The following is a 12,907-nucleotide window of genomic DNA, read 5'->3' as shown; positions in this document are numbered from 1 at the left end:
GTCCTGCAGTGTGACACGCTAAATGACATTTTGCTAATTCTTTTAGAATTGTGCATGCTAATATTAATTCAAATATGGAATGTTTTGTACTTGATTTGTCACACTGAAGGACCTATTAAAATAACCTAGGAAAGGCAAAACTAAGGAACCCATTCTCTGCCTTAGAGTAAAAATAATAATAAAGGTAATTGCGACTTTATTTCTCACAATTGTATTTCACATAGTGTGGCTTAATATCGCACATTTGCAACTTTATGACTATTTCACAGTGTCGCTTTATCACAGTTGTGATTTTATACTGTACAATGCAACTTTATTGCTTGTGAAGTTTGACTCTGTATTTTTAAAAATGTTAAACTTTCTCACAATTACCAGGTTTATATTTTATTCTGAGGCAGAAACGGGTTTCTGTACAAAACGGTGATTAGAAATAGTGAAAAATATAATACAGTTTTCCTTATATACTACGATTCAAACGTTTGGGGTCAGTAAGGGTTTTTAATAAGAAGTTATTTTATACTTTCATTTAGCAGGGAACATTAAATTGATGAAAAGTGACAGGTACAGACTGTTCCTTTGTTACTTTTGCTATTTCAATTCATCAAAGAATCATAAAAAAGTATAAAAGTTTCCACCAAAAATATTAAGCAGCACAACTTTTCAACAATGGCATTAATAAGAAATGGAATACATTTTTAAATATAATAAAATGGAAAACAGTGATTTTGAATTGTAATAATATTTCACATTATTACTGTATTTTTTATCAAATAAATGCAGCCTTGGTGAGCATAAGAACCCTTTTTCAAAAATATGTAAAAAAAAATCTTTCCGACCTCAAACATTTGAACAGTAGTGTGAAATGTAACCCAAAAATGTTGTTTAAAAAAAGTCAATGGACACATTATGCATATACATTTTATAAAGTGATTAATGTACAGCTGTGAAGCCAGTTCACACTAGGAATGGGCAAAATGACATCTTTGTTTGCCTCATCTCCAGTAATGGAAAAAGCACAACAGGTTGCCATATGTTCATGTTGACATTTGCACAGAAAGTATTTATCTCCATCAGTTCTTTTTCCAGTGTGCAATCTGGTATGAATTTTCCCTGTCCCTCAAAGTAGCTCTGTAGAATTTGGGTGAACCTCAGATTGCTTAAAAAAACTGGAGCGTAAATGCAGGCTCTTTAGAAACTAGACAAGTCAGTGTCATGCTTTTCTCTTTGCCTCAGACCCGAGCTCGTTGATGTAACAAATCATTAGCTTATTGGATCAGAAATGAGTCTAAGGAATCTTTTAAAAGTTGCTTTTTTTCCCTTTTAATTAGAATAAGCTAACTGATTATAATCAATAAGTCTGGAATGAACAGGCTCATCCTCAACTTCTGAAGCAGGACGTTGATAATCCCAGATAAAAAGCCTTCATGTAGTTGTCATTAAATTAAAGTAATCAGGTCAGTGGTTAAAATGGGGTCAGTGCAAAGCAACTCATCCAGAGCAAAAGGAATGTCAGGCTCAGATCACATTTTGAAGTTATTCTAAAATTATTTGAAAGGTCTACAACCCTGTGTGAGCAATGAAATAAAACTGGTCTTTTTTATGTCTAAAAACAGCAGTTATGTTGCTGGTGTATCGTCTGTGGTTCTGTGGTTAATCAAATTGAAGTCCCCCCAAAACTGAGTTTATGGGAAGATCATGTGGATTTCATGAGTGAGTGAGTCAGAAAGGGCAATGGAAAATTGTAAATCAGAAAATTATGTGTGGTAAACATTTTTGGGACGACATGTTCGTAATAACTGCAGCTTTCTGCCACGTACCCTTAACTTCTCTCCACCTGCGTTAGCTTTTTGTTTTTTTTCTTTTTTTTCTTTATGGCACAAAGCAGCTTTTTCATTCTTCACTACATCCTTTAACGACATTACACAAGTAAACGAGGATATGTTAGAACAGAAACCCTCTTTTGTCCGTCGGTTTAGATTAGCGTTTAAAGAAAAACGGAGACCAGCTCCACATAATGATTCAATATGGATTACAAGAAGTCTGATTTTTCCAGGCAGGTCACATTTGACTTGGTTGCCTGGAGGAAACGGAGATCTGCGTGTCAGATGTAACGTGCGGATGGATGCCAGTGCTGTGGTCCGTGCAGGGAGGAAGGAAGGGAAGGGATGGGCTTTGGTCCTCTGTAGATGGCAATATGGGTGCGTGGGTGCAGATGGAGTTCTCCAGCTCTTCCTGTGCCAGAGTATTAAAGCGCTCCACCACACAGTGTGCTGTCAGACGAGCCTCCGGGTCATGATCCCAGCACTCTGTTATAGTCGCACACAAGAGCTGCATGCCCTAAAAGACCAGGCAGAAATGTCAGTAACGCATTCTAAGAAGCTTGTGAATATAATTTCGGTATGCCAGTGACAATATGTGCATATTTAAAATGTATATTTGATTAGGATATGTTACATATGTTCAAAAATTACAGTTATTATTAATTGCATAAATGTGTGCACATGTAAAATTATATTTTATTGTTATTATAACACTGGTATACACCAAATTGAATAATATTTAATATATATTTTTTATAAAATACATTTATATTGGATATATATATTTATTTTAAAGTAGGTATTTTGTATACATTTATATTAAACATTTAAGAAATTACTTTTTAATGTTAAAATGTCTTTTTAAAATAATATTTTAAAAAGCTTTTAAATTAAATATATATATATATATATATATATAATATATTTAATAAGAAGCCTTCTATTATAAATATATATTTCAATGCACTTATATCAAATTTAAAAATACATTTGATGTATACCCTTATTTTTTTATGTGTTTTATGAATACGCACTGGATGTGTTGTCCAGCTCTCTGGAATATCTGGCCGTCCTCTGTCTCTTAACACCAGGTCTCTCATGCTGTCTATACAAGGTTGCTCACACACTTTGGAGCCAAATGGAGGTTCGTAACTCTTTACCTCTGTTAAAAAGAAAATAAATATGTTTAAAAGTATGTTTTAACCTCCAGCGTCTTTCAAGCAAATATACATCGAGAGCTTTACTTGCCTCCTATGACGTCACACCTAGAGACCATTTCCCATAGCACCAAGGCCATGGAGTAGATATCAATCTGTTTAAAGGACTCCAAGTCCTCTAGATTCACCCTGGACTCTAGAACTTCAGGGGCCATATAGCGTGCGGTCCCCACCTACAGGACACAGACCATGTGATTTAAATCAGACAACTGCACCAAATTGAATTATCAATGGTTTCATGTGATTACATCTGTGACCTAAACAAATCAATCTTGGAGCTTTTATGTTACACTTAAAAAGCTTGAAGAAATGATCACTTTGCCCAGAGCAGTTCTGCCCACTCAGATGATACATTTAGAAATGATTCGATTTGGAATGGTTGTTTTTTGTGTGTGTGTGTGTGTTTGTGCAACGGATGCAACATTTGAAGACTATGTCTGTTCCGAAACCTAAAGAGCTGCCTACGCAGGCATCATATGTGCATTCTTGGTAACTACACTGTCTTCCAACATTCTTCATTTGGGCCAAATTCTAAAGCAGAAACTATTGAAATCTGGTTCCCAGGCACTATTTATGCCACATATAGTTGCTGCCTATGTACAGAATTTTAAAATTTCCTCAGGCAGGTAAAGCAAACTAAATATTTATTATAAATATACACTACTGTTAAAAGGTTTAGGCTCAGACTTTAAAAAAAATAAATAAATGCGTCTATTCAGCAAGGTTATAATGTTAAAAAAGATACATCAGCTAATTTGAGTGTTCTATCATGAATCCTGAAAAAAGTATCAAAGTTTCCACAAAAATATGAAGCAGCACAACTGTTTTCAACATTCATAATAATAAACTACATTTTAAATATGTATATTTTCAAAAAATTGTAATAATATTTGATAATATTACTGTTTTACTGTATTTAGGTCAAATAAATGCACCCTTGGTGAGCAAAGAGACTTATTTCAAAAGCATTTAAAAATGTTACCAACAGCAAACTTTTAGTAGTGTACGTATTTTCATTTAGTACCTTATTTTACCCACAATACATTATTTTAATTATTTTGTGCTCTATATATGCATATCAGAGGATTGTGTCATTGGCTTAGCAACAAAAAACTATGTGGAATTTGACAAAAATCAGTGACCTGTGATGTTCAATTTAGTTTAGGATGCTGCCTTAGAAGGCAACTACCTATAGGCAGCAGACACTAAGGCAGCTCACTAGGTTTTGAATCAGAGCCAATATTGTGCCTACCTGTCCACTGTTGGCAAAATCATCTACGGTGAGCGAGAGGTCGAGTCGCAGAGCCAGTCCGAAATCACAGAGTGCACACTCGCTGTGGTTCTTCAGCACAATGTTGCTGCTCTTCAGGTCTCTATGGGCGATGGGCACTTTTGGTGTGCCGCAGGGCGTCGTATCGCTGTGCAGGTGTGCCAGGCCTCTTGCCACAGAGCCTGCCAGTGAACACAGCTCAGTCCATGTGAGGATATGACCAGCCAGAAAGTCCTGAAGGTTTCCCATGTTATAATAAGCCATGATGAGCCAGTATTGCCTCTGGGGGGCGGCAGCAGTACCGCCCCTCTCCTCAGCAGTCAGGAACTGCACTATATTCTCATGTTTTAAGTTGGCGTCAGAGAATATGGCTCTTTCGTTACACCATGAGGAATATTCCACTGCCGGGAAGATCTTCACAGCCACCGTTTCGTACTGCCCACCCTCATTATGACTGAGTCGTGCCCGCCATACCTCTGCAAAGCGCCCCTTACCCACCAGCGCCTCCAGCTGGATGGGCAGCTGCTCCGTGTTGTGGTTTAGGTTATTGGCACAAGTCGATGAGATTTCCGAATTGACGTCATCGCTGAGGGACGGCAGCTTGCTGCGGTAATCGCTACCATTTACTTGGCCCTCGGCGGGATCTAGAGACTGGTAGTGGGTGCGCCTTGGCCCCCAGTCTTTGGGTTTCTTTCCAGGCTGACGTGTGCGGTAAAGGTAAAAAGCCATGGTAGCAATGACAGCTACTAGAAGGGGTGGAACCAGGCTTATGACTACTACTGGAATGACGTCTTTAGACTTCAGCTTTGAGAATCCTGGGAAACAAAGGGGATTGAATATATTAGCACACATGGGCTTTGTTCCAGACCTCAGAGAAGTGCCTTGCTATAAAGGCAGCTGCCCTCTAAGGGAGCATGCAAACTGAAATGCTACTTCATAAGTGGTTGATTTGAATGGTCTACTCAGGTAGCAACAAATAGACTGGCTCAAAAATAATTTGTTAGATATTAATATTTTCCTAAATAAACAATACAGTGTTCTAATAAAATGGTACATAACATAAATATAATGGCTAAATTAGTGAGTGTATAATTATATCCATTTTTAATGGGTGTAACGGTACACGTGTTCATACCGAAAATGTTTACATTTAGAAAAATAGATTCGGTAATCTTTCAGTTCGGTATGCATTTTTTAACCACTGCACGAGTGGAACTTCACTGGAAACTTCCAGTTTTATATATTGTTACTTTTAATAAGAAACAAAGTCTCATCTTTCAAATTATGTCAGGAAATCTTTCAATTTTCAGGAAATTCCAACAATAAATGCTGTTTTGATGCTCATTGATGTGGCGTGGCAGATCCCTGTAAACGGCAGCGGAAAGGCATCAATAAAACAGCTTATAAACAAAATGTCACGTAGCATTTCATTTACCTCAGACAAGTCATCAGAGTCCACAGCTGAATGAAGTCTAGAGAAGAGCATTTCGCAAAATGTTAGACTGTATTTACGTGTTACTGATGTCCTAACCTATTTGACAGCTGCTTTGTAAATGAAGATATTTCAACAACAAATATAAATTTGATCATTTAGAAGTTAAATAACTGCACTGTGCAATTTACATGTTGCATGCATTTTTTTAAGTTGTGTGCTGATTATTATATTTATAAATAAATAGTGATTAAATTTAAGTTTGTACTTTGTTGTTAATTGTAGTAATGTAAAAGGGCTCCCTAGTTTAGAGCATAAGCTGAGGTAGATTTTTATTTAAGAAAATAAATTATAATTGAATTTATTTAAAGAAGGAACAATTTAAGTAAACCAGTGTTTAATAAAAAAGAAGCAATTTGATGTTTTGTATTTCCCCTGCTCTACCGAAACCATATCGAACCATGATGCAAAACTGAGGTAAGTAACGTATCGTTATGTTTGTGTTATGTTTAATGTTTATTATTCATCTTATTTTTATTGATACTTCTAAAGGATTTTTGGCCAAATAAAGGTATTTTATAATCATAACGCATCTTTGATACCTTAAAATGCTGCCTACATACACTAGGAAGCTCACTAGGTTTTGGAACAGAGCCATGGTTTTGGATTGCAAAGCAAAATGTTTTGGCAGAAAACAGACATTTTAGCAGTGTTGAAGTATTCATTTGAACACACCATTGGCTCCTTTTTCGAAGACCAGTCTGTCGTTGCACTCATGATCTCCAATACAGCCGCAGATGAAGAGCAGGCCATCTTCAGAGTGCTGAGGTGTCATCAAACACTCTTTGGAGGAGTAGTTTGTCAGCATTATGTTCTCCAGCATATCCTGAGGGTTATAACACAGTGTCCGCACACTCACGCTCACGTTGTCCTTCTTCCTGCGAGAAAAAAAATGTCAGGAAAAAAACATCAATTGGTAAAAAAAAATGTGACCTGATTCTTCAGAAAGATAAACACAGGCTCAAGAAAAAAAGTCTTTTTATGTTCCTCTGATGAAATCTAGAATAAAATGTAACCAGGGAATCCCTGCTCGGAGGTGCACTTTGTTCTTTATGCCAGAGTCTAAACTTTCCTGAAGGTTATAAATGTGTTTGCTGTTTATCCAGTATTAGGGGAGTCTTTGTTTGGCCCCTCTCAGAGAAGAGCCTCTCTTTTTACTCACAGCTCGCCTCTACTGCAGTCACTTAAATTTCACCTCGATTGGCTTCCCCGAGAAGCTGTTCATAGACTGAGCAGGATGGAACTGGCTTACAAGGAAATCTCTCTAAAAGCAACCCATATTACACCACAGATCCAAGCGCTGTAAGGCAGCTAAGTTCTTATTCAATGTGACAGTATTGAAATGTACTGGCATTTTAGTGGCAAACTTTGGAGAACATATTTCATCCAGATAATGGTACTCGCATGTGGATTCTTCCGTTAATGAACACCATACTGAAATATTCTTGACAGAGTTTCCTGTACTGTTTATTCAGTTGCACAGTGCAAAACAGAAAGCGTGGCCAGTGATGTCTGATAACACAACAAATGATTCTTATAATTTGGTTCTTTTTAGGGAATCACAATCAAAACATCTAGCAGTGAAGTCCGACTCCTGATGAGCTGGTTCCCTTTAGTGAATCAAATAAATACAGACTGAGATTCTTTCTAATGAATCAACCCTTATGAAAAGTAACCATGGTTTTACTACAAATAAACTACAGTTAAACGATGGTAACCACAAATTAACTATGATTTAGCTACACTAACCATAGTTTAATCGTGGTATTTTTAGTAAAGCTGTAGTTATACAATTGGAAGTTGGTACACCAAAAAAACAAAACAGTTACTACACATTTCTATGATAAAACCATGGTTAATTTTCGTAAAGGAAAAACTCTAGCACAAGCATTTTTTTCAGCTTACAATTAATTAACTACTAACTAACTTACAAATAATTAAATCGGTGCAGTTAGTGTTTATATGACAACATGTAGTTAAAAGATACATATTATACTGTATGTTTTGTCAGTGTAGTACTATACTGTATATAAATGAATACTGTACATGAATGACTTCTTTAGTTTATTGTTTTTTAATACTTTATATAGTAGTTATATAGGCATTTTTGCAAGTCTTATTGAAGTTATCAGAAGTTCTGAGATTTTAAGCCATTTAAGTGTGCAAGAACATGGAATACTTGTGTATTCAAACAGAGAACATACACTATATTCATACTATCAAAAGTCATTTTTATTGCACGTCACATATGCACATTTCAAATTTAACCATGGACTTACCATATCGCTACACACACTTCCTCAGCCAGAGTACAGTAAGAGGTCAGACTGCAGTTGCTCATGCAGACGTTGTCTTCACATACAGGACTCGAGTGGTCACACCACTTACAGAGGTTAGTCTTTATGAGGGTGAAACTCTTCGCCTGCAACACTGCAATAAGGACAGCCAATAAGATTTCATAGTTTACACAGTATAAAAACACTAGGCAACATTTAGCCAATTTTTCTTACAGCTGTAATTGAAGACTCTTCAATAAATGTTGATATATAACATGGTAAATGTGTACAGAATATGAGTGTGTGCGTTTTATCCCCAACACCTTTACATTCAGTTGATGAATTGATCTTTTGATATGCAGAATATTTTTTAATTATATATATATATATATATATATATTGTTCATTGCAGTTTCTCGTTTAATAAACTTAATATAATAATTAATAAAGGTAATGAAAAATGCATAGTAACTGCAAGAAAGATGCATGACCATAAATAATAATAATAAATTAGGCCTAAACTCAACAAAAATATGTTAAAAAAAAGTGGCTATGATAGCCTTGGGAAATGTATTGCCTAAAAGCAAAATAACTAAGGAGTGCAGTAAAAGCAGTCAAAATGGTCTAATGATGAAACTGGTTGCAATGCAAAGTCATAAGAATGAAAGCTGTAATGACAGCTGCAATCAAGACAGTATTTAAGTGCAAATCTTTGAGCTATGTGACCCATCTGGAGTTCATAAATCTCTAATTGGATTTGGATGAATGTAGTATATGGCCTGGTGTGTGTATTTGTGTGCTGGGGTGTATTTGGTTTGGTGCACACATCACTGAAAGCATGTGTATTCATGAGAGTGTCAGGAGTTCCTGTGGTTAAGTGGGATAAGCCTGAATTCCTTCCCACGCACACTGTCTCCTCTGTCCTGATACTACCACATCATGACAATATTAATTGTTTATTAAAAGCAGATGAGGGGTGGGAGCTGTTTCACTGAAGGAGTGCAGCGACCTTACAGTAAACAGTATTAAAGGAAAGAGCAGAGATATTTGGCACAGACTTCCAGATGTCCGCTGATGCCAACCATCCGAATATACAAGAGAGAGAGAGGGAGGGAGAGCTCTTGCATGAAGGAGCAAGGGACATGAAGGGAGAAAGAGACAACAGAGAAAAAGAGAAAAACTGAAGGAAAAAAAAAACAAAAAAAACTTCAGGCTAAGCACAAAAGCCCCCGTTCTATAAACTTTAAAGTAATTAAACTCTGCAGCAACTGCTCCAGAAATAAATTGAAGCCAGAAGCGCTCATACTGGCCAAGTTTAAAGCACAACTCCTCAGTGCTTATGGGAAAACCAATGGCTGCGTGCTTACAAGAGATGCTGGCCTGCAATTATTTGGTTTGCACTCAAGCAAGTTTCCCCTCTTTTTCCCTATTTGTAATTCATGAGTATGATGATGTATAATTTATAATATTTGGAATGTTTTCTAGTACCACCTTCAGGGTTGTTATTAAAACACTAAATAGTAATATAGCCTATATAGTAGCAATTCAGTAAAATATAAATTAAATATATTTAGCAAATATTTATGTATATATTAAACAGTTTTATACTATAAAATGATACTGTTTTAGTTAAAAATTAAGCGTGTATATATATATATATATATACATACATACATACATGTATATATGTATGTATACAGTATATATCATATCTCAATACAAAAAATAAAAATATAATAATAATATATAAATATAAAAATAAGTTTGTTTTAAATAACAAAACAGTAAATAAAATGTTCTTAAACATCCATATATATATATATATATACTCCCCCCCCCTTCCATATACCTTTACGTGCCATAAAGCATTTTTGGGGGCCCCAGTATGCAGTAATCAAACTATCCCACTGGGTGGCAGATTTCCAAGTTTTTCAATTCCTTTTAAACTCAGCTTGATCCCTGAAAGCATTTCCTGATATTAAATGAATAACAGTACAGTGACCGCAGCACTCGCATAACTATCGCATTCATGACATACAGATGCCTTCAGAAGTTGTTTTTGTAGTGTTGACTGTGCCTCACACACACTCCATGAGTGCCGTTTCAGCGTTAAGGAGGGTGAAGGGCCGGTCCCCATTACTCATTGATAAGAGACGCAATCTGTCCTCATTGCCATTTTGTTATCTCATGCCAAATAATGAGAATCAACCATTTATCATCATTGAAAACAAGATGCTTCTCCTCCACGGGTACCATGCAAACCCATGCCCACTAAGAACAACTTCTTGGACTCAAGGCAAACAAAGGAGAAAAGGAGTGTCTGTGTCCACTGAGAGGTCACTGGAGTTGGGTTAGGCCCTGTCAGCATCGCACCCTCTGTTTAAGTCATTACAATATTGCCATTGTGGGCAATCATGATGACAAAGCAGAGAGATGCATCAAGAGATCTTAGATGGATGTCTTTGTATTTTTATGTGGCCTACAGTGTCTCTGTGTGGTCACATTCGCACACACTGACACTAGTGGTCTCTCTATATTTCCCAGCTTTTTCTCAGAGGCGTTTCAGACAACAGATGGGAAATGATAAGAGAGACTGAGAGGTGATGGTTCTCTTCTCTCCGCCCACATGGTAATATTTCACAATTGTTGTTGTAAGTGGAGTTACTCTAAACACACCCAAACTGTTTAAGGAGGCCCCTGCTGTGCAAAGATCATTTGGATTCTTAAGTTTTGGTTTCTTTGTTGGAACTTTCCTAGCATCGTGTTGTTTTCATGTGGTCACAGTGCGTGGCATCTTTTAAACCCACTGAGATTCTGTTTTTAATTAAGACTAGTTTTTGGTGTACGATTTCACAAAATAGTCATGTATGCGGATCTATTTTAGAATAGGCAACTTTTCCATCTTACTTTTAAGTACTGTTCTGAAAACACAAAGGTTTTCATTGATGTCAAACTGCTGTTTATACTGTACTCTTAGATATGATGAACATATAGTTATGCATTTTGGACTTCTCTTTGCCAGGCATTACACTCCAACGTTTTAAAAATATGGTCATAATTTGATATTTCAGTAAGGTAAAAGATAAATTTCAGTAGGGATTATAACAAGGACTAATAGGGTATTAATATTAAATATAAATATGATAACACTTTAGTATAAGGACCAATTTTCACTATAAACTAGCTGCTTATTAGCATGCCTGTTATTAACATATTGGCTGTTTATTAATACTTATAAAGCACATATTCTACATCCCTAATCCTACCCAATACCTAAACTTAACAACTACCTAACTATTAATAAGCAGCACATTAGGATAAATTAGCAAATCATAGTTAATGATTTGTTAATAGTGAGAATTGGACCTTAAAATAAAGTGTGACCATTAATATTTATTCCAGAATGCTACATTGTCAAAAATTATGCCATTGAAGAACGATTCTGGGTTCCCCAAAGAACCTTTCAGTGAACTGTTCTTAAAATATATATATTTTTTAGTAGTGTGAAGAACATTTTAAAATTCTAAAGAACTTTTTTTCACTTTAAAGGACCCGAATGGAAAGTTTCCTTGGATTTCAAATGTTCTTTCCTGGAACCAGATGGCAATAAATAGTCTTTATTTCTAAGATTAGAAAATTATTTTCCTGCTTAAAAGAATAAAAATGTATTATTTTATTTCTTATGCATCATTGAACCCTTGTAAAAACAAATGTGCACAAAACCACTATTTGTGGATGATCCTTCAATTCACACTATTCAATCAAACTGTAAAACTGTATTATTCAAGTACACCAAACTTGAATATACGCTGATTTACTGCATTTGCAGTATCTCAGAAAACCAAAAGAACTGTTTTCCATGCGATACCATGGAAGTTATTTTGATTGTCAACACAAGCATCTTTTTTGACCAAGATGTTGAACCCAGTTTATCGTAATCCATATCTCTTTAGAGTGGAGAAAAATCGGTTTCTGTCGTGTTTAAATATATTATATATTCTTTTCTCAGTGTCAAACAAGTTTTCCACACAAACTCTAAGACAAAGCTGTGATGCGTGGAGCCTCCAGACAATGAAAGCATCGAGAGAAGTGAAGATCTACTTACGACAGAAACACAGAAGAACAGATGTTGGAACACACGATCTGCAGCCTCTGCGCCCCATAATAATACCTCACAATCCAAAGATCCCAAACTGTTGAAGCGACGCCGTTATTTTCTTTATCTGCTCGTGACAGACACAGATAAACTCATCTGTAAGAGAGTTCAGGACTGTGTATGTGTGTGTGACTGAGTTCCGTGTAGGCGGATCCAGATGTTTTTAATCCAGATGTGAGTGAAAGCGGATCCGCCCAGGAACTTGCATTTATCAATGCACGATTCACAATGTATACAGAAGGAACAATGAACTAACAGTCCAGCTTGTAGTGAAAAGTAGGCCTACAAACCTTGTGTTCTTTTCTTTCTTTCTTTCTTATAATAATAATAATAATAATAATATAAACAGGCCTAATTTAAACAAAGGGGGGAAAAAAATAAAAATGAAAAAGTGACAGATTCAGCACTTTTGCTCCTCAAGCTAAATGTAGGCTAAATGTATTCAAATATATTTTCAGTGTGATATTAAGACTTTTAAACACAGTTAGGAAATGCTTGAACTATGCTTGAACTGTTTGCTCAGGTAAAATTGGGAAATAATCCAGAAATCATTCTAATAAAAGTAGCCTAGACCTAATTTATAGCCTATAAATTGCTGCACATCCATTCATAAGCCAGACCTATGATAGTTTTTTCAAACTTTAAATGAATCACAATCAGTTCAATCAATCAATCT

At 35.8% G+C, this 12,907-nt stretch overlaps 1 protein-coding gene across 1 annotated transcript; it reads right to left on the bottom strand.

Moving 5' to 3' along the window:
- Window positions 1-900: 900 nt before the first annotated feature.
- Window positions 901-12,564, bottom strand: tgfbr2l (transforming growth factor beta receptor-like). The gene is made up of 7 exons (XM_058786639.1): window positions 12,181-12,564; window positions 8,079-8,229; window positions 6,475-6,677; window positions 4,290-5,122; window positions 3,069-3,210; window positions 2,855-2,982; window positions 901-2,337 (listed from the first exon to the last, which is right to left on the bottom strand). The coding sequence occupies exons 1-7, from the start codon at window positions 12,236-12,238 to the stop codon at window positions 2,059-2,061; spliced, it is 1,794 nt and encodes a 597-aa protein (XP_058642622.1). The 5' UTR covers window positions 12,239-12,564; the 3' UTR covers window positions 901-2,058.
- Between the last annotated feature and the right edge of the window lie 343 nt (window positions 12,565-12,907).

The sequence above is a fragment of the Onychostoma macrolepis genome, chromosome 09 (assembly GCF_012432095.1).
Source record: "Onychostoma macrolepis isolate SWU-2019 chromosome 09, ASM1243209v1, whole genome shotgun sequence".
In the NCBI taxonomy this organism is placed as follows: Eukaryota; Metazoa; Chordata; class Actinopteri; order Cypriniformes; family Cyprinidae; genus Onychostoma; species Onychostoma macrolepis.
This window is presented reverse-complemented; position numbering and strand designations above follow the sequence as displayed.